A 23,343-nucleotide genomic window follows, 5' to 3' on the forward strand; every position below is an offset into this window, starting at 1 on the left:
CTTCTTCCTCTCTGTAGAGCTCAGCCTCAGAGACGGGTGGGGAGGCCCTGTGGAGAACATAATATACCATTTTAATCTGTGATTCTGGGTGAGCTGTGTGCTTGGTGAAATACTGCCTGCCCTCTTAGCTCAAACACACAAACACTGTATCCTCCTCCTCACCCTCAGTTCCTCCGTCAACAATTGTCCTCTTCATAAATCCCTGTCTTTCTTCCACAATCATTCTCCATATCAAACACAAAAGCAGTGTTGTGATACAAAATAAAATGTGTACCCTTTAAGCCTCTGCCCACCACCTCTAGCCTTTGTCGCTGACACTGAAGTGGGGAAAATGCAGTGAAACAGAAAATCTAAAATGTGTCGGTTGCACTAAATCAAAAGCATTAGAACCTTAACCTGTCACTTTTACACTTTGGTTTTAGCACAGAGTAAACAAATGAGGTACAACGTGTAATGCTATGTTCACAATAAGGGCGACAAAAGCAACAAAACGGCCAGCTACATTGTCACCGAGTCGCTGTTAAAGTGTTGCTACAGCGCTCGCTGACGTAGTTGTGTCATTACATAGCACTGGAAACTGTCTAACGGCATTGTTTTGGATGGAACGGAACAGGGTGAAACAAAAACATAGGATTGGTTGATGCTTCACCACGTCGTTGGAGCACTGAAAACAGTTGAGACCAGCTCAACTTTATTTGTAGCGCATCAATTGTCGGGCTTCAGTTTGTAGCTTCAGGTCACAGGTTTCTATTGAAAAGGACTAGCATTAATCAGTGTGTGGCCTGTGGCGATCTGCCATTCAAAGTCTATGGAAAGCTGTGGTGGCTGCTCCCGAGGCTCAGTGAGCTACAGCCAGTTTGATTCTGTGGCAAATTTTCTCCTCTGACTCTCAGCAAAAGAAAGAATATGTGTGTTTCCTCAAAATGTCAAACTCTTCCTTTAACTGTTGTTTCATAATCTAACTGCCATGCTATTTCACCGGAGTACTTGTAAGAGTAATCTAATACTCTCCAAGCCATTAAGATGCACTAGTAAGTGCCGTGCAAATATACCAGTGACACATGGACTCTTTTCAGCGGAGGAGGACTGGTCTCCATTCTAGTCCTCAGGAACCAAAACCTAATTGGATGAATTCATATGCATTCGTTTTCTGGCGAGCAGTTTATTTCTAATACATTTTCTATACCCTGAAACGGAATGTGTTTTCAGTTGACCCAACATATAGCGGGGAACAGGATGGAGTCGACCTCTCCTCCTCCACTAACCAAGCCCGAGATAATGAGCTTCATCTTGCAGAAAACGGGGTCTGGAGGGAGAAATGCGGCGATGTGTGTGCGGCTGCTGTGTCATTAGTGTCATCGCTGCAGTTTTTGCAAACATACATCATGTCGCAAACTCCTATACTAATAATGTGCATATTGATTAGCCTCTGACTCTCTTTTTTTCGCTCATAACCTGCCAGACGCCTTGTGCTCTCGCTTTGGCATGTCTGCAGGTATAAATGGATACTTGCAGGACACAGTCAGCTCACTCTGAATTCCATTAGTGTCCATCTTTTTTAATATTATTAAGTCACTAATGCTTGATTTCTGACAAGCTGTTGACAGGACATAATTAGCACTACGACAGGCAAACAAACACAGACCTAAAAGCTGAGGATGTGTGTGAGTGTGTGTGTGCACATTTGTGTGCTATTTCAGCTCTAATACTTATTTCCTCCATCACCCATTTAAATGGGTTTGCCATCTTATCAAATGTTTCCGTCCTTCCTTGTGTGAATATCTCTCTCTCTCTCTCTGGGTACGAGCCAAGCAGGAAGTTCAGCAGTGGGTGAAAGATGCAGGTTGGCAAGACATAGAGGTTAGAGAGGGTGAACGAGAGGCAGACGAGGGGAGCACGCTGTTAGGGAAAAGCCAAGGATTGTTTGACTATCCCTCTCTTTTATCCTCTCGATCCATCCCTCCGTCGCGCCATTATCTCACCGCGGCTCTAATGTAAAGCCTCATTACCTCAGACGGGGCTTCGGCAAACGCTACGGCCTTTCCTCCAGAGCACACAACAGTGCGGAGGAAATGCTTTAAATATTATATTTGTTATATTTCATATGTAAAAAAATAAATAAAGCATGAATGAGCACTGTTGTGAATTTCAGCATCTTTTTTCAAGGACATGGTCCTTTAAATCTTTTACTACCCTGTGGCATGCTCTGTTGTCTATGCATAGCTGGTTGGATAATGCAATCCAAATAATGAGGTGGAGGATTAAAGCTGCAGTCGGTAACTTTGAGCAAAGTTGATAAAATGTTTTTTTTTTTTTTTTTTAAAGGGTCACTATATCCTGACAGTAGTGCATGAGACAGATAATCTGTGGAAAAAAATCATGTTCCTCTGTGTCCTCCGGTGCTCTTAATGGCATTTGCAAGTTTTCACAGTGGAGGAAAACAACCAATCAGAGCCGAGGAGTCTCTTGAGCAGCTGTCGATCACTGCAATAATAGGGGCCCAGACATTTTTCAATCTTTCAGAGGATTTAGCAGGCTCAGTTTTAAAGCTAGAGTGAAGTTATTATCATATGAAACTAGAAAAAAACAAAGGAATCCATTGGTACCAACCATGTCATACTAGCTTGTCGCGAAGGAGGTTAAATAGTGCTCCAAAATGTCCTAAATTCTGGCGAGGAAAAACTGGCATGGCGATTTTTCACAGGGGTCCCTTGACCTCTGACCTCAAGATATGTGAATGAAAATGGGTTCTATGGGTACCCACGAGTCTCCCCTTTACAGACATGCCCACTTTATGATAATCACATGCAATTTTGGGCAAAAACCATGCAGTTTTTTACATGCAGTATAAATGTGTTATTTTTGCCTATTCTAAAATAGTGTATTTCTGATGTGTTTCTTTATACTGTGACAGTAATGCAAAAAAAATGCAATATATATCGCCTTGCGTACAGTATCACAATATATTGCAATATATTGAATTGTTACCCCAGTATCATGATATGTATCGTAGCGCCAGATTCTTGCCAATACACACAAATAACCTTTTATCATATTAATTCAAAGTTACCGACTGCAGCTTTAAGGAAGTTTTCTTGCAGGCCCTGATACACTGAAGCACATATCAGATGTCACCTTCACTAGACAGAAGCATAATAATCTATAATGAAATGCTAATTATTTCTCATGCACAGCAAAACTCAATTTGTCATTTATTAAATTTAAGTATTAGTTGTAGGTTAGACGTGAGCATCGGCTACGGCGGATGACTGATTTGTTGTCGGCTGCCGATGCAGCTCATGGCCCGCGTTTATGTTCAAGATCACGGCTTATAGTGTAATAAAGTAAATGGCAATGAAGTGTTACTGTATTAATGCAAGTTATTATTTCCTCCTTACCAGCAACGTTATTATGGTGGCAGCGGGCCTTAAGAGCTGTGTGAATCTCAATGAGATGCGGTGCTGCAGTCACACGCAAGGACACGAATATGTAGAGGTCACAGCAGAGGCTCGGTAACATTTTTATTCGCAGACTTTTTCCTGGCTGACTCGCTACTACGTTAAACTTTTTTCTTTTTTGTGCACACAGACATATTTTTAGGGAAACAAGTCTACAAATTTTCTGCTCCACTTCCCCACTGTCTTTCCATCTCCTGCACTAACACACACACACACACACTGCAGGAAGTGTACCAGCACACAGGTGTACACACACACACACAAACACACACACATATATCCTAAAAAAATCAGACAAATGGCACTAAGCCACACACTGCGATGGCTAATGCTTCTTGCTGACACTGTAAATCTTTGTGTCCGAGTGATGGGTGTTTCATCTTTTTGACAGACTGCTGCTCAACATACCTTTCTGAGTAACTCGGAAAGTACGCTTCACCTGCTGTGGCCTCCGTCGGAAACTCTGAAAGCTATTGAAGCTAGTAAACTTTTATGGCCTTTTCACTGCCTGGTCTCCCTGAGCTTCAACAGGCCTTTATGCCCACGTACTCCACATCAATTGTACTTTTTTTTTTGTCAGCCCTATACCAGTTCTCTTTACCTTTCTCCTGTCCTTTCTGCCTCTTACTTCACCTCCTCCTCTTTTCATCATCCTCCTCCTACCTCCCACCCCTCCGCCACCTTCTCAAATCCCTTTCCTGCGTAGAAGCCGGTCCTTTTCCCCTTTCGAAAAAACAGGATGACTCCTTTACCCTTTATCAAACTTGCATACGGAAGTGACACCACGCGGGCCGGCAAGTTGAGAGGAGAAGAAAGGAAAGGTGATGCGGGAGGAGAGGAAAGGGGAACTTCCCTTCAACTCCTGGAGCACACCTCCGGCCCTCTTTGAAGAATGGGCTTCTCTTGCTACCCTTTGTTTCCTCAACCCCCTGTTTTTTTTTCTTAAAGCACTGTCTTTATCCATCAAGGAAAAACTCTGGAGAAGGAAGGAGACTATGTGCGAAGAGGCTTTGAGGTGCCTCACCGGAGAAACAAGCAGTGAATGGGGGTTCAGTATTAAATCAGGACAAATAATATGGCTAAAACAAGGAGGAAAGGCGCCGCTGGCTATAAGCAAGCTGGTAGCTCATATTCGAAGATCAATGCACTGTGTGTTTGGTATTATAATTTGGACTCGCTGTGTTACATCACTTACCGCCTTGGGATCATTTCATTTGCAGCTCTACTGTAAACAGTTTGTTCTTCAATGGCCTCCCACGACATTGTTAAAGAATAAAAATTTGGCCGTGATGAATACAGTATGAAAGAGAACAGGGCTAATGAAACGGATGACTAATGCAAGACTTGTTTTGACAGCAGCATCCTTTGAATATATTCTTCATTCTGTCTGCATGTAGTCAATATTTACTCGCAGAGACTTACAATTACGGAGCTCAGCGTAGGACCTTTAATACAGAATGAATGGGCCAATAATAAGCAAATGTGATTATGAAAGACAACTCCTCTGATGCATCCATTCTTTCAATTGAAGCTTTACAATACGGCTGTCCTCAACATTCTGGTAATAATAACCATCATTAATAAATGGTAGTTTATTGTTGCACACATTATAAAGTTTGATATACTATATTATAAATATTTGTTGATGATTACTGACTGATTTGTAAACGTTTAAGAACTAGTTTGTAAAACCTCTATGAACATTAAATAGATAGATGGGCCAGATATTTGTAACACTTTGTTAATAATTGGTTTGTAAACAGTCTATAAACATTATTTCGATTGATTATTATAAAGTTGCAAACTGACGATTATAATACCTTGTTAAATGGTTAGTAAATGCATCTATTTATTAACATATTTAGATAGATAGTTAATAATTTGTCCATGTTTAATAATTAATTTCGGTCCATCTATCTATGTAATGTTTAGAAATGTTTTAAACACAATATAAGTGTTTACAAATCATTTGGTAATCATTAACAAATAATTAACATATTATAGAAAAATTGTACAATGTGAGTAACAATAAATTATTAATAAATAATTGTTTTTTATCAGCTATGATACAATATATAATTTATTAACCAATTATTCCATTACACAAAGTAATGATAAACATTATTAATCACAATTTCATTGTTCAACAGTAAAGTAATTACTAACTTAAGTTTAATTGACTATCAATTTACCATTTATTAATGATGGTTATCATAACGTGTTACCGTTTAACGTAGAAATAAATCATTAGCATGAAAAAGCATTAAAAAAAACGACTAATCAACTAAAGAAATCCCTTTTGACTAAAACCAAAACGACCGATTAGTCGACTAATCGACAAAGAGGGGCAGACCTATTTTAAAGGGATATAAAAAAAATGATTTTGTATTGAATTCAATATGTATATAACTGTCTCCAAACATGAAGAAACTGAATTGGGTAAATTACTGCCACTTCTCTGATGAGAGAGCCTATTTAACTTTAAAATACTGGAACATATGAAACATGCATAACTGAAGATCTGCTCTCAACATGCGCCTCATTATCCGTCAAAAGATATGTGATAGTTTAAAGAGGAAAAAGGTCAAAAGGGCTTCTGCTGTTTCACACGCAGATAAACACAAGAGGCTCGGGGGGGCGGCCAATTTATCACGTTATGTGTCATTTCAAAACGCGGCCCCGTGGTGCAGATGGGCGAATAAAACACGGAGAGATAACTTTGACAGGAAGGAGAGAGAAAGTGGAAGGAGATAGGAAGGAAGCGCTTTGAGATTAGACGTAGGGAGATAATAAGGGAGGGCCTGTTTGAGCCATCGGGCTTCATTTCATGTATGGTTAAAGGCTTAACATCAGCTATCAGATCAAGGAAACCACGCACACAACAACATGCGTGCACGGAAACACCGGGGCCACGACCCAACAGACGGAATATTTTATCTCATAAACATCTGAGAGAAGATGATGACAATGAGCTGGCAAGAAAAAGCACTCACACACCTGCAGGGAGATACACACAAGGGAGCTCTTTATGTGATACAGAGGACTGTAATTGGAATGGAGGTTACAAAAACACAAAATAGGATAGGGGATCATTTGTATCAATCAGGGCTAATCCCGTCTAATGTGTATATTAAAGACAACACGTGTCGGCGGATGAATGTTTTCTTCTGGGGACGACCTTAATCAAATACGCTCAGAGGCCATCAGCTCTAATGTGCTTCTTACGATTTTTCTAATAACCTTTGATTGAATAAAATCATTCCAAAAAGTAGAGCGAGTATGTAAACACCATCTCGCACACACCTGACATTTTCACTAAGCGCTCTCATTAAAGGGGGGAATTGTGGAATGTAATGGTTTAAAAAATCTCCCATGGTCCTACATTGCTTATTGGCTGGGGGTCATGTCAATACATCTTGTAGCGACAAAAAAAAAAAAATGCAATTACGAAAACCATCAGCGGATGGCAAAGACAATCAGAAGCAAATTACAGAATTAATTAATGCATCGACAATTCAGCCACGCGCAATTAAACTGAGTGTTTGTCAGAAATGTATGGTGTTTGTCCTACTGGAAATGGAGAGGAACTGTAGCTGGCAAAATGTACAACTGAAATGGAGATGGATTGAAAAGGGGGATTTTTTTTTTATTGCGACTATAACAAAGAGCATCATTCGTTGTGGAAAGGGATAAGCATTCTCACCCATTCCCATGATTTGAAAGGATGTGCAAATCATTGTTGGCTGCCAAAGATACAGTCTCAGTGTTTTTATTACTAGCGCAAAACTGTCAAAGGCGGTCGAGGAGCTGAATAAATGACTAGACCTGCTATCAAACAGTCTGTATTTCATCCCATCTGCATCTTTGCCCTGAGCTACTGTTGTTTTATCAAGCTGAAAAACGGGCAGAAAAGGCTAAAAAGGATGGACTCGTTCTTGGATTGATTATTTTCCTTATAGTTTAATCTGTTGATTATTTTCTTTATTAATCAAAATGTCTATAAAATGTCATAAAATGTCATAAAATAGGGGGAAATGTCTTCATAAAATCCCATAACTGAGGGTGATGTATTCAACTGACTAATCGTTGCACAGATACCGATATGGGGCCGATACTGACTCAAACAGCTGGATCTGGTATCAGTGACAATGGGGCCAATCTATTAAATTCAATTCTATGCTTATATACAATATATACTGTAATTTTAATACCTGTTTAAGTTTTGATCAAGTTGTTGCCGTATTTCAACACTCGAATTGAAATTCCTGTTAATTTTAAAGATGTTTTTACTGAGTTGCTGAACACGATTTATTATTTGAATAATAAATAATTCAATAAATGTACATCTGTGTATTTATTGGTTACATTTTTGTTTTACAAAGTTGAGAAAGCAATGTTTAAGTCAAGCCTGATGTTGCCTTACACATAAAATCCTATGCAAAGTATCCCAATAACTTACATACAGTGAGGCATACAGCTTATTAATTAAACACTGGTATCGGATCGGTACTCAGTATCGGCCGAAGCCCAAAGCCCAGGTATCGCTATCGGTATCAGTACTGGAAAAAGTCGTATCGGTGCATCCCTACTAAACATTGCAGCTCCATTTCTTTCCAATTCATTATCTGGCCCTATTCAGCTCATCAGGTAGGAGACAAGCAAAACCAAACTCAGGTAAGAAGGATAAACTGACTGCTGTTGAACGCCAAGAGTGCCAAAACTACTTTACTTTCTTCTCAGACACTTTGAGTAAGAGAGGGATAGAAAATATAGAGTATCGCGCTATTATGTTTTGTAATACTGTATTGATTCTCAAAAAACACTGATGATTTTTAATTTATAGTTTACATGTAAAGATTAATTCAGCACATACTTTGTTTCATTAGCAAAGAGATGGACCCTCTCAGTGTATGTGCGCTCTCAAAGTAGTGCTATGATGTTGGATGTTACAAGGACTGTGATACATGCAAATGCAGATCTCGCTGTTCTGAAAAAAAGCAACTTTTGGTGTGTTCTTTTTACGATGACAATTTTCCTAAAATCTGATTTTATTTTTTTTTTAAATAGCAATATATCGCCTTCCACAGATTCTTGCCAATACACAGACCTAGTTAAAAACGTAATACCTGCTCATCCACTGGAGTTTAAACCTCCGTTTACCTCGACACGGTGGCCAGTTTCTAATGAAGATGACCACTACGGTGAAACAGAAAAGACGGGGAGAGCAGAGCATGAGTCTATTTCAAACTTTGGCGGAGAGCCAGAGAGGTTGAAGGTGAGGTCAAAGGGGACACATGCTTCACGCCAACCCTGGTGCTTTAAAAGACGGCGGGCTGCGGTTTAACGCAACGCACCCAGCTACCCCCTTTGCCCTGTCAGCATTGGCTGCTGAGATGTGTGGGTGAGAGCTTGATCTCTGAGCTGGCACAAGTCTCAATGTGTAGCCTCTGTATTTTGCAATCTCTTTTATTTTACTAAATGATATGCCGATGAACTTTCACATGGCAGCGGCTAATGCCTGTACAGATGTAGTGAGTAGGTTAGATGTCACTGAAGGAAGTGACCTTCGCACCAGGCGAAGAAAAGAGCTCTACTCACCGGCGAGGAGGAATGTGATGAGGCAGGTTTCTTTGGGCATGTAGAGCTTGAGGCGGGAGCCGCTGAAGACGTATTCTACCACCGCTTCTGATCGGCCGGCTCTCTGCAGGAAGGGCAGGAACTGCTTGGCTTTCTGTGTCTCCTAATGGACATGAAGAAAGAGAAATGAGGTTAGATAATGCTGGAAGCAAGACTTTTTTTTAAGAAGAAACTTTCTTACAAGATAATTCATTGAGACAAATCTATGGGTGTGGTATTCTAATATTTGTAAACATAAGTATATAACTGTTTAACATTTATATGCAAGAGACACCATCTATCCGATGCATTCATTATGGATCAAGGAACAAAACTGTGGACTTTTCATGTGGAGTTATTTCAAGTTATTGGCCTCAGTGAAAAATAAAACATTGAAAATATTTGATACAAAAAAAAGCATCTGCCAAATGAAAAAGTAACCAAAATAGACAAAGACAGACTAAATATGTTCATTGATGACAGAATCTGGGGCTTTTTCCAGATATCTTTAAATCTCGGTCCGGCCTAATGAATGTCCGCTCCGCTTCTTTTGCGATACGTCTGGTAAACTCCTGCAATCAAAAATTATTCCCCACCCCTCCTGCCTCCATCTCAGTCTGCAAGGGTGAGTCACTGGCTTATTGTTGTGCCCGAGCCAAAAATTACAAGCGGAGCTAAATCATGTGTAGTCACAAGGCGGGGCTGGTGATGCAGTGGCAGATTCATAAACGCTAAAAAAAAATTATTTAATATGTGCCTACTCCAGGCGTGTAGGCACAACAATCAGTCATGGACCACCGGAGTAGTGTGTGTGTGTGTGTGTTTGTGTGTGTGTGTGTGTGTGTGTTTGTGTGTGTGTGGCCATGGGAGTAGGGAGGGCGGAGCTCAAACAAGGAGAGTCAGAACAACAACAAAAAATGCATTCTCCATTTGTCAAAAATCATTGATAGAGATAGCATGATATTGCTGTTTAACATAACTTCAGACTACACCAAATACATAAAAAAAGGTATTAGTTTCTGACTCTGGGAAAGTGGGGTGAGAAATCCCCAAAACTACTGTACCTCTGAACTCTCTCTTTAACCAAATCACACACAATTAAGTTATCCTATCTGATCTTCTTTTGATAACTAAAGTAATAACTAACGTTAGATTTTTTTTCACTGAGCCTCTCCTGAAACTGTTTGGAGCCCCCTGGGGTTCTGACAGCCTCACACTTTGAACACCTCTGGCCTCGAGATATCACGCAACACACTGCCACTCAAACACACACCATTGTGAGTAAAAGGCTATGTGCTTTAGCCACAACATGCACCACCTGAACTCCACCCACTGCCGTCCGAAATAGCCCCGTTGAGTGGGTAGACAACCGAACCAAACATTCTGCCGTTCACACAAACACATTCACAGCACCTTCGGTGAGTGGGATGCGAAGTCTAACTTGGTTCAGAGAAAAAAAAAGAAAGAAAAAAAAGGAAGAGACGTGAGAGAGAGGAGAGGACCTCATTATGCAACCTTTAGAGGTACAAGGTGAGTCAAGTGCTTTATCCACTCTTCTCCATCCCACCTCCTCTGTTCATCATCTCCTACACTATACGTTTATAAAAACCTAGCTATTTGTGACTGCGTCCCACTCAATGCACATAATCCCTTTCAGCAAACCTGCACCGCCGGTGCTAAAGGATGCTGACGTATGGGGAGTTGTGTATTTCGCCGGTGCACGTGTGCAGCTGTGTGTGGGCGTGGAGCAACGCAGGAGAAAAGAAAAAGAGGGGAAGGGAGGGGAAAGGATGTGCTATTTTTGGTCCTTTAGAATGCTCATTACATTAGCCTAGCCAAACAACTGGTGCGTGCGCGTGCACACACACACACACAGGCACTGACTGGCAACAATCCTAACAGTGCTGTGTGTGTCCTATTGGAAACGCTGAGAGAGGAGGAGGAGATGCAGCTGCATATAATGACACTGACCTCAACTACTGACAGGGTGGCACTAATAAGGGGGAGTTTAGAGGGGCTGAAGTCACACACACACACGAATGCATGACACAGCACAATCGTGTGCCTGCGCTGGTTACTGGGACAGTGAAATCTCAAAAGCAGGGTGTGGCATATATTGCTTTTTTCTTGTTATTAAAGTAAATTAATTATTGAGCACCTCCCCTCCTGAAACTACCCCCAAGTCACACGGAATATGATCAATTTAGCCAGTTAAGTTGGGGAGGGTTTATAAGTATAAAACGCACTAAAACCCCCCTGATGAAAACAGCGCAGAGGCTGCTCAGTCAGCACAACAATTCCCTGTCATAATTATTTTTACAGGGTCCAGTAATTTATCTGTCCTGCTGACACAATAAGACACAGGGAGGGTTACGATGATGACAATGTGGAACCGGCGTAACATCCGAGAGCAGTTATGCGGAGCGGCGTCGGACTTATTAGCCAGACACTAAAGTCCTGTTTGGTGTTAAAGAGCTTTAATAACTTGGCTGAATGCCTCTCTTCAAAACGCGAGGTGATGGCACATTAAACAGCAACTTACAGGGCTCGTACATGACCACCAAATGTGGCGGACCACTCTGAGCTAGAAATAAAAAAAAGTACAGAAAAAAGAGGGCCTGATTAAATTAACCAAATGTCTCTCTAGAGCCGAGAAGTGCGAGTGCTACGAGAGAGCTCAAGTGAGAGAGACAATGAGATGCTAATGTTTCTGAAGTTCAATTTTGAGTCATTCACAGTCGACCATGTAGAGGCTTATCAAAATGTATAAGGAGATGGCTAGTCGACAAGTGCAGAGATACATAAAAGGCACTTGAACGATTCTGAATAAAAGAATGTAACAGCTTTTGTGAGGGGTGCACGATAGGGATTTCTTTTTTCAGTAGACACCAAAAATTAACTGCTTCTCATTGGAGATACTGATAAGATAACAAATACGTTTATAACCAGTAGTTTATACAACACCTGAGGGTAAGAAAGACTAAGATGTAGTGCGCAAATACGGATGATTTAATATCCCATAGCTCTGAGCTAAACAAATCTATCTGACATCACTATTGTTAACAACAAAAACAAAGAACAGGTCTGACTCTTCAACATTTATATGTTTTACATTAAAAAAATTGTATCGCAAATTGCAATTGTGTCATCTTCCTCTGAAACTATGAAAAATGTCAACACCAGCGACGACTTGTTTGGCTCTCTAGACGTGAACGCGCGCTCACTCCACACTGCAGAAGAGTTATTTTAGCTCTGAGAATATCTAGTAACGTACAGTGGACGTTTGTGCAGAAATAAATGCTGCACCTCCTCCAGACCAACAGAGGTTTCCCGTGTCTTGTGAAGTGAGGGCGCTTTGCAACGAGTTACGTTGTTGTCTCGTTACCGACCGGGTACCGGTGTTTATCTGCTCTCTCCGGCTGCGGGCGGAGAGAGCAGGGAGACATGCTGCAGAGCCCCGCTGCCTTAGCCTGCACTGATGCAGGAAAAGCCAACACTAGGATCAGATCTAAATCATGTTCATGGAGAGACCTTTGTCTGGTCAGCTTACATTACTGCCAAGCAGCTGAAATATAGAGTGATATTGTGCTTTTAGTTGACGTGTGTCGCCTCACTGTTTTGAGCGATGCTCGTTCAGGTATATTTAAAGCAAGCAAGCGCGAGCCCGACGCTGACTTTCGTTGATTTCACGGCCACAGGTGTTGCTGTTAAGAAGCATTTCTGAAAGTTACAAATAGTCCCTTTAATGGCTCAAAATTCAGGTTCAAAATGTACCTTAAAAGGGAGATATGATGCCAGTATTCCTACTCTAGTTTTAAAACAGAGCCTGCTACAACCTAAAAATCACACGTTGTAATATTGCGTTAAAGAAATTAGTGGCGTTAAAACAAATTTGCGTCAACGAGTTATTAACGCGTTAACTTTGACAGCCCTAATAATAACATTAATGTCCCATAATCTGTAGATAATTTATCTGGCCTGATATAGATCATGCATCCTTAGCTTTTGCATACCTTTTTGTGGTTTAATAGCATTTTGCTTTGTGAGTTTTTTTTTTTTTTATACTATCAAGATGAGATGGTGCTAGCTGGATCCATTGACCAACATGTTGAGGTCATTCCAAATAACTTCTACAGGGGGGAGTAACAAACTCAACGTGTTAGGCCTGCCTGGTGAAGCTCCTCACTGTCAGGTAGGAAAAGCAGCTGGAATGACTTTAAGAAAGGAAACACACTGCTGACCATGCCCTCCCCAAGCCAACAGAGACAAAAGGTCGCAATAAACTGGAAATCGTCCTTTCGAAATTGGGGAAAACAGTATACAGTAAAAACATAAAAATTTCATTTTGATATCAACTCAGTGCAAAAGGGTGACTTATCCACCACCTGACTGACTGACCTCAATTTCCCTCTCGGGTGGTGTGAGGACAATACAATGTCAAAAACAAGCCAACAGCAAGAACAGTACAGAGCGAGCGACAATGACCTAGTATAGTGCCGCATTTAATGTCCGTGTGAGTGCCATCAGTACACTTTCCACTGCTCTGCCCTGTTCTCCATGTGAGCTCATCTAACCCAGCCACTCAGTTTGACAACTTTGGACAGCTACAACACTGCGGCGTATAGCGGCTTAATGAAGACTGCACTTGGGTATAGAAGTGTACTGTGACAGCCTGTAGCCATGTGGGACTACAGCTCTCGTGAAAACTCAGATGGGAAAAAAGGAAATAAAGAGTTTTCAGGAGTGTCTCCGCAATTAATAAAAGGAACTGAATTACAGACTGAAGAAGAGAGCGAGCATTGGGGTGAACAGAAAAACACATAGGGATCAAATTTAAAAACCACAACCACAAAAAAAAAAAAAACATGCTTAGAAACAATGTGTACCAATCGGCCATTACTTGTTACTGAGAGATTTTATGGGTTCCCCGCGCTAATGTTCATTTGGTGAGCGCTCCCAATCAGGCTTCATTAGCCAAATGATGCCTCTATCAAGCCCCTGGGCACACGTAAACAAGCTAGGACCGAGCACCGCTGATGGTTTTATTAATGGCGCTGATTATTTTTAGAGTTTTTCCTTAAGATGAGGAAACCAGGCTGCGAGGATCAAGGATGCGGGGGCGGAGGGGTGAGCCGAGGATTATAGATTGTCTTCTGAGAATTGCTGTGTGCGGTGGAACAAGTCAGTAGCTTTTGGGCATCGATGATCTTTGAGTGTCACGGGGGGTTGTGTGTAAATGAGTCCACAGAGAGTAGAAATATGAAATGGAATCAGTGCATTTTTTGAGAGATGCTTGCTCTATTATACATTATGGGAAAGCTTGCATTCCACTTGTTTAAGATAACGTGTGTGTGTGTACATACACAAAGAGACACTTACCCCGGAGATATCAGCCACTCTGTGGATGGGAACCTCCTTCTTGCTGTGCAGCCCTTTCCCGTTCTTGATGGCCCTACAGTCAAACACAAACATAGCTCAAGCGCCGTCGTAATACATCGAGAAAAGCACAAGGCTGGAGGCTTAGCAGAACCTGGAGAAAAGGGAGCTCTATTGAGTAATCACCGTAGATACAAAAGAGCGAGCCATTGTGGCTTTGTGAAGGAGGATGTAAATTCATACCAGTTTCTTTTTTCCCCCTGAAATGCCATTACAGCTCAAATGGAAGCCCTAGAGCGAGGATTTTTTTTTTTTTTCTCCCCACCCAGATAATCTATAGGCTTGAGATGAAAAGTGGAAAACGGTGGCGGGAGAAATTATAATGGAGGAGAAATTATTGTTAGAATGGAAGGAAGGGGGAGAAATGGAGAGACAAGAGCTGCTTCTTTTAGTGCCAGCGAGGGCTTTAGTGATGATGACTGGCGCTAGTGATCGCTGCTTTAAACAGCCTCAAGGGCCGGATGAGATGAAGATGACCGCTGCGGTTGCGGCTGCGGGGTGGAATAATGCCACCTATGGGTCGCTGAGAAGCACGCCTCCAAGATGTGCATTTATGCGAGCATGTATATATGTGCGTTTGATAGCCTGGAGGAGGTGTCTTGAAGGCTGCAGGTCCATTGGCCTCGTGCAGTAGGGAGCTAAAAATAAAACCTAGGCTATAGACAGAAACCTCTCATCAACTCTAATAAGACCCCGCCAGGGACAGAGAGAGAGAGAGAAGGGGGGAGAGGAAGAGAAGACACAGAAGAGCAAGGCCAAAAGAAGGACAAAATTGAAAAAAAAGGTGGAGAAATAAGGACAAAATGTGCAAAAAAGGAAGATGGAGGGAGGGAGCAGAGAAGGAGGGCGGGTGGGTAGTGACACTGCATGAGAGAAAGGGGAGTGAAAGAGTCCTATAAAAAGGAGGCTGGGGCTTCATCTGCTCTACCTATAGCCAGCAGATCTTAATCTATAGCAGAGTAATAAAGCTCCCACTAACTCTCTCCACTGCACCTCCATATAATTATATTCATAGAGCCTGTGTAAAGAGAGCCTCTGATTTAGCATCCAGCGCTTGGGAGGGGTGTACAAGCATGTATGTATGTATGTATATAAAAATTATTAAAAAGGGGTATGAGTGAATGTGTGAGAGCGACGACATGTTTTCTGGGGGGAAATGTAGTAAAAACTGTGACTTATGATGGCGGCACTGGTTAAATACATTCTGAAAAATCATAAGTGAGTTGCTTTTACCTGTGCCGTGTCGGATATAACGGCAAATGTAAAAGCAATTTGGAAAATAAAAGCCTCAAGGTCATAGTCAATTCACTTCCTCTTCCCAAGAGCAGAAAGCTGTCAAGGTCATGCACAACTCGTGGATGGAAGAGCGCGAGTGTGTGTGTGTGTGTGTGTGTGTGTGTGTGTGTGTGTGTGTGAAAAGGGTTTGTGTAATAATGTAGTGTGCACAGGGATGTTTTTATTTGAAGCAAAGAAAAGTGCTTTTTATGAGAATGAAGGTTTTGAGAGAGCCATTGTGTCAAGTGTGTAGGCTCAGGTAAAAGGGAGATGGAAGGAGTGGATGTGAAAGTGTGAATGTGTGTGTGTGCGTGTGTGTGTGTGTGTGTGTGTGTGTGTGTGTGCGTGTGCGTGTGTGTGTGTGTGTATATGTGCGTGTTCCTCACCGAGCCTCTGCGGCAAGCAGCTCGTCGTAGTGGGAGGAGCGTTGGTCGTCATCCTGTCTGTATCTGATGATTGTGGCCAGGCCTTTACTGACCAGAGCCTCCGCTATGTTACTGGAGGAAGAGAGAGAGAGAGGGATTACTTTAATAAAAAAAACCAACAACAACAACAAGCAGCGAACCCCCTCTGGCTTCACGCAGAATTCTAAGTGAGCTAAAAAAATAAGGACATGACGAATCCCAAAGGTGGCTTTGCAAAGGAACAAAGGTCACTTAAATGTTGACTTTGCACACTTGACTAGCCGCTTCCTCGCTGCGTTACGGGTGTACTGAAGAGAGGATGAAGGGCAGAAAGAGGGGAGTATTGTTGTACTTAATGCAGCACTTAGTGGCGAGTAGCCCTCGGACATCAGTGTTCTGGTTGAAGTGTGGGAGAAAGAAACGAAGGGACAGGAAGTAAACTCTTCTGAAGTGAGCTTGTGTCAGTGAGCGCAGTTGTCTGTCCTGTCATGTTGCAGGCATGGAACCTGACACAACATTACAGCCTTTGTTGTCACCAATAAAATGTTGTCACTGACCTTTTTCTACACCTACATCAACACTTGTTAATTTGATTTTTTTTTTTTTTAAACTGGAAGGCAAAATAAGAAAGGGAAATACAGAGAGCCTGCAGATAGCAAAGTTTATCTTTATCACAATCAGATCAGAAATATTTTATTGATCCCCAGGGGGAAATCGGGACGTTTAAGTTGCTCTTATATAAACATAAAGAAATGTAAGCAAATAGAAATAAAGGAGTAAATAACGTGCAAATTATGTACATAATGCTACAACATATGTAGAGAAATATAAGTAAATAATTAAAAATAAAAATAAGAATATAATAAATATGTACAAATATGTATAATAAAGACATACATTATATAACATATAACCACAGGGCAAATAAGTAAATACAAAATGCTGAGAAGTGGGATATATTAAGTTATAGTATGAATTACTAATTAAATAAGAATCATTTTTTAAATGTACAATATAAATGCAGTATTAATGACAGAGTATTGCACAGTTGAGTTAAGTCAGTATTGCACATGCGAATAACAATATTATTTTAATTATTATTTTGACTTGTATTATTATTATTATTATTATTATTATTATTATTATTATTACTACTACTATCACAATATTATTATTTTTGTTTTTATTATTCTTATTATTATTATTTTTATTATTATTATTAATATTATTATCTAAATTTAGACACATTTGGTATGGGATATCATACATGGAGGACTTCCTGTCTGCTTCTTAACCTCATCACCGTTGCACAGCTTTGACTACAGCATGACTTTATAACTTTAACAGGCTCCAACAAAGTCTCAAGCAGAGCCGGTTTCTTCCAAAATATGTGCTACTGAGCATTAACTCTAACCACAAGCAGGGAAATTGTGAATAATACAAGACAAGGTCACACAAGGTCGAAACCTGACCGCTTCGCCCCCCCCTGACCTCAGCGTCCACGGGGGGCCGAGCCAACTGTTATCTGTGGAGCAGAGCGGCTGGAGCAGTTGGCTAATGCTGGGTTGTAATTGACGGGTCATGAGGTCGGGTCTTGACCTCTGTATACGCACGCAGATACAAGGCTGTTGGTTTGATGATGAAGAGGGATCAATGTTTCCATGTGCTTTGTGCCATAAAGCCCAGAGTAATACAGACAGAGAAACCCAGAAGATAAGTTTGGCTTTCAACTGTTTTTTTTTGGGTGAGAACGGACTTCTGATGGTTAATTTCGAGTGGCATTAAAGCTCCTCTGTCTGGTTTTGATTCAACTTGAACCTCCGAGCAGTTTAATAACATATCCATCTGCGGTACTGTATAAAATACACGTTTCAAACAGATAAACCACATTCCCTCAAAGCGGTGTTTGTAGATAGAAAATAATTGCTTGCACTGAGTCGACCCTGAAAATTAAAATACCAAAAAAGCACTTTCAGGTTACTTTGTGATTCACGGTGAGATTACAAGTTCTGAGCATTTACAAATGATCATTCTGTGTAATTCTGATTAAATCAGATGAACTAAACTTTTAAAGTTTTACACAGGCAGACAGCTGGTGTAATAAAATGAAATGTACTAGTGAAGTCCTTTGCACTGACAAATTACACACTGTGTAATCTGCCAGTAAGGGCTGCTTATTTGTAACAAACTCCAACTGGAAGGTTAAGGTAAGGTGTACTACAAACAGTACAGAAATAAAAGGGAGTGTTTCATTCATGCAGCGCGCTCGTCTTAAATCTACAGTCTATAACTTTAATTAAAAACATTTTGTCGTCAAACTGTTACTATATCTTTACAGTAGTACATGAGACAGATCATCTGTGAAAATCACCCCTGCCTTCCTTTTAGTGCTCCGAATGGTATTTGCAAGTTTCCACCATGCCCGAAGAAAAACAACCAATCAGAGCAGAGGAGTTTTCAACTCAGCTGTCAACCCGAAGCTCAAACTGAACCGGTCAAACTAGGCAGCGCTGATCAAATGTGAATCAAGATTGTGTTACTGTAATGCCTATTTCAAATGCTTTCATAAACATATTTCAGTGTACAGTTTAGCTGTAAAATGAGAACGTTTGTGACCCGGCCCACCATGTTTGAAAACAGTCGAGCCAAAAGCAAGCACCGCCCGCTCTCTGATTGGTCGTTTTCCTTCGGACACATTCAAATCTTGCAAATGCCATTAGGAGTGCTAGGAGGACGCAGAGGAACATGAATTTTTTTTAACAGATTACCTGTCTCATGCACTACTGTCAGGATATAGTGACCGTTTTATAAAAAAAGCAACATTAGTAGAATTAATCTCTATAATAAACAGATTTTGCAGATTTTTGTACACGTCGTCTGTCAACTCCCAGCTCCAGTCTTGCAAGTTGCTAAATCGGACTGTAAACAATGAGCAGCGCACAGAAGAGGAAGTCTTGGCCTGGATATCCGCTGGCGACACAGGGAACGCCAGAAATACAGCCCCCTTGCCGATGGGTTCAGAGATTGTAGGAGAATGAAAGTATAATGTGGTATGACGTGTGTTACTTACATGCCGCCGATTGTGACTGTAGCACAGGTGCGTTCTGAGAATGCCGGGGTGCCCTCTCCTGGACCGGTAGCTGCTCTGATGTAGTCGACTGTCACATTGACCTAAAAGGGGCGAAGCAAGAGAAGACGTCAAAAAAAACACGCCAAGAGTACCGAGACAAAACTGAAAGCAACACCGGTTAGTTACGGTAATAATCAGTATAGGGAGTGTTCCAAGTTGTGTGTGAGTGTGTGTGTGTGTGTGTGTGTTTGTCCCAGTTCTCAAGGTCACCCCCAGTCAGTGTGAATCACATCAGGCAGCACTGTAGATCTCCCCAGGGGAGCAGCATTAACACACTGTGGGTGTTTGGGACAACACACACACACACACACACAGAGAGAGAGAGGGAACAGTGATGGAACCCAAATGACCCAACACTGTGTGTTCTCAAAAAATCTCCCTTGGGACGGACTCCAATGCACCCACCCTGAAAATACAATTTTGTCACTCAGCTGTGTGTGTGTGCGCATATCCACAGGCATGTGACGGGGAAAGCCTGCTTTGTGGCCCAGACAGAGCGAACGGCGGGGGATGCAGCCGTACTTCTACGCCAGTTAAAGAGCCACGTGTCAAACCTAGTGTGATGGGGATAAAATGTGGGAATCTGGCTCTGCATCGCAGCGTCACAGCGTTGACACGAGTCAAATAGAGACAATGCAGACAGGCCCATTACAGGGACATGAAAGAGACGCCAACCGCCGGGACGTGGAACGACGTCGGGCTTGTCATTAGACGGACGGGATGAGAACACGGTGACGTGAGCGAGGGGAGAGAAAAGAGTTCCTGTCAAGGCAGAATGGATGTGTTGTAATATATTGTTCAGCAGGAAGTGCTGTCTGCTTTTCAAGAGCAGACAGAAAATAAAAAGGATAAAAGGGAGACGGATTATGGTTTTCAGAGGCCAGAGTGGCTGCACCCTTACATACAAAAGAGAATGGATCTGAAACGGCTATAGCACCAAAATGAAAGGTGTCGGAGGGTTACAAATGGAACTGGAAGTTAAGTTGGATGAAGTTTTATGTGTCGGGGGTTATCTGGAATGAGAAATAGAGATGAGAAAAGGAAATTTAAAATACTAGGAGTAGCTGGTCAGCAGTAGCGTCTGCAAACCAACTCCACAAATTTTATTTAACCTTAATGAGACATTTTTATCTCAACTGTATCATCAGTTCAAAAATAAACATCCCCTCTCGCACCGTAATGTACATTAATAGCACCAATATCCCGACTAAGCAGCATCCGGATCGGTTTGTGATCTCCTCAGCCATGGAATATGATGCAATATCCTCGCTTTTAAAACACCCCCAAATTTCATTAAATTTTGTAACCATGCAAATAACCCATTCTTATTGTGTTGAAGGAAATTATTGTATCCTCACGCCCACGTCGAAGCTCTTCATTTCCTCGTCGCCCAAACATGACAAGAGTTTCAAAAGAAGCCATTCATATGAAGTGGGGGGAAAAAAAACATTTTGCGTTGTTCTTGGTTACATTTCTGTTTAATGGCTGAGCATTGCCAGGCCCGGGTAATTGAGGAACAGAGGACAAGCAAAGCAATAAAACAACAGGAAGAATTCAAGTTGAGCTGCTAGAGAGAGACAAATGAGATGAAGTGAAGTAGGAAACTGAGAACACAACAAAACAAATTTGAGGAGGGAAATTGAAACACACACACGCAGAATATAATGCAGGATGCCATACACTGTGAAACCAGTAGTTCCACATTAAGCGAGGTGATGACAGATTAGGAACTTTGACCCAGCTGATTGTTAGATCAGAGGAGTTGCAGGCCCATTCTCCATGGGCCATCTAACGGATCTCCTGATAAGGCAAAGCTGTGTATTAGACGAGGGGGAGAGGAAGTGGATGGATTAGAAAGTAGGGGAGTGATAAGGAGTGTGGTATCTGTTGGTGTTTTTGTATGTAAATAAGAGTATATACAGACATATGCGTGCAAGTTTTTCTGTGTTTATATACTCTACATGGGACTAAAAACAGCTGTGTATGTATGTGTATCAAGGCGTATGCATGCAAAAGTTACAACTAATATCAAACAGATGCTTTTTACTAAAGCAAGACGGACCCTATGCTTGCTAAATTGAGTTGAGGTGGTCGGGATTGACCCTTCGCTAAGCCCCCGCCCCCCCGCTGCTATTCCGTCAAGCTGTCGGAGCGACCAGGAAGCCCACACGGTCACTAAAGCCTGTCATTGCGTCTTTGGCGTGGTGAATTTTTTTTACCTATGCGCCCACTGCGCGCTCTGCGTCTTTCATTTCAACACGGATGCCTTCGAGGGACGACTGGCCGAGCTGGTTCGCCTGTACGGACGTCTTTACAACTGATCATTGAGAGACCGCCGGGACAGTCACCTCATTAAATTCTTGGAAAGAAATAGGCAACACACACACTGGGGGAAAGAAGCGGCTTTTTGCAGCAGGCTGTGAAAGAATATGAGAGATCGTTTTGTAAAAGCTAAAAAAAAAAAGGTCTCATGGAAAGAGTGGCAACCTGAGGCTTGGAGGTAAGCGACAGTAGTAATTACAGTACATGAATGCAATGTTTGGCAGTATGTCGGTGTTTACTACTGTTGCCAGGAAGCCTTTCCGGTTGTACACCGCCTGGCGTTTCGGAGCATATTGCAACGAACAATGCGTTGAGCATAAACGCCTCTGTGCATGCTCGTAGCAGGCGAGCCATCTACGGAGGCCCACGCGACTATAAACAAAGTTTAACGGCACTCCCTGAATAAATATGATCTAATTTTTGAAAAAAATGAAAAGGCGATTTCATAGAGAAGCAGATAGAGGGGTCTACAAAAAAAAGTGAACCACCACATCACCTGGCGATTGAGATTTAAATATAATTAAGGAACAACACTGTTCCTGTAAAGCCGGGTAGGTCTTTATTCACTGTTACAATAATTAAAAAGCAAAAGTAGCGCCAGAGGTTTTTTTATGTAGAAACGTAAACGCATCTCCTTCTAATCTCTCCGGGTAACAAGTATCACTATTACAACGTTGACAAGACCTTCACAGACAACTTATGCTGGATATGGCAAGGATACCTGTACTGTGTCGTATTGTGAGCAAAAGTAATCATAGCCCAGCATGGGAACACGGTAAAAGGCTTCTTACCCTGATAAAGTGTAGGAGGTTTTAGGTTCGGCGTGGCTAAAGAGATACTGAACCTGTGAAAACGGGACATTAGACATGCGGGCATGCACACAGGTGTCGCAGCCAATCACGGCGGGTTTGAATAAAAACGTTCTCGGGGACACCTCTAAGCCTTGAAGAGGCAAAGAAATGCAAGAAAGCAAAAGAGAGGTATTTAAGTTGCTGCTGTGTTTTTTAGCAGGCTGTAATCGCAGCTGGCTATCATTTAATGAAGTGAGCTGTGCTGGAAGGACACAAACCTCAGGCTGGGTCAGCACAACGTGGAGAAGAAAAGAGGGAAGGAGGAAGAAGAGGGAGCCCCATCTGGATTTTCATCCAAGGGACCCGGTGACGCTTAGGTCTACACGCTTTGCATCTGCTTGAACACACACACCTGAAGCTTCCCCCCCCCACCCCAAATCGAGTCTCACTCTCACAAATACACACCGCATCAAATACCACATTGCACACACGGCATTCTCAGTGCATGCGCGTACTCGCACGCACGCCAATGAGAGGGGAAAACTCTGGCGCTAACAGTACTACACAAGCAGCTGCATAACAGGAGCCACTTTGAGCACGCAGGATTATCCGAATGTGCTCAACCCTGATAAGTGGCTTAATGCAACATTTCCATTGGACTTTTTTTTTCTGCTGAGGCTGAGACCCAGGCGCACAAGAAGCACTACTTATAAAGTTAGCCAAATCGAGCTTTTTGGGATTATGTCACCATGCAAACGCTGCCATTTCAATGGGGGTGGGGATATATATATATATGAGAGAGAGAGGGGGAGACAGACAGACAGACGTACAGTGACGGAGAGAAAGGAGGAAAAGGGAAAAATGCCTCAGAGCACATTTAGCTAACCTTAAAGAGATAGTTCAGAAGAAGT

At 41.9% G+C, this 23,343-nt stretch overlaps 1 protein-coding gene across 1 annotated transcript in view; it reads right to left on the reverse strand.

Moving 5' to 3' along the window:
* snd1 (staphylococcal nuclease and tudor domain containing 1) overlaps positions 1 to 23,343 on the reverse strand; it is a 213,564-nt gene that overhangs the window by 141,853 nt on the left and 48,368 nt on the right. The window contains exons 12-15 of the mRNA XM_074625382.1: positions 19,260 to 19,360; positions 16,172 to 16,282; positions 14,454 to 14,526; positions 9,057 to 9,198 (exon numbers count right to left, since the gene is read on the reverse strand). Coding sequence (XP_074481483.1) covers positions 9,057 to 9,198; positions 14,454 to 14,526; positions 16,172 to 16,282; positions 19,260 to 19,360 — 427 coding nt within the window. The remainder of the gene's footprint in view (positions 1 to 9,056; positions 9,199 to 14,453; positions 14,527 to 16,171; positions 16,283 to 19,259; positions 19,361 to 23,343) is intronic.

The sequence above is a fragment of the Sebastes fasciatus genome, chromosome 23, assembly GCF_043250625.1.
Source record: "Sebastes fasciatus isolate fSebFas1 chromosome 23, fSebFas1.pri, whole genome shotgun sequence".
NCBI lineage: Eukaryota > Metazoa > Chordata > Actinopteri > Perciformes > Sebastidae > Sebastes > Sebastes fasciatus.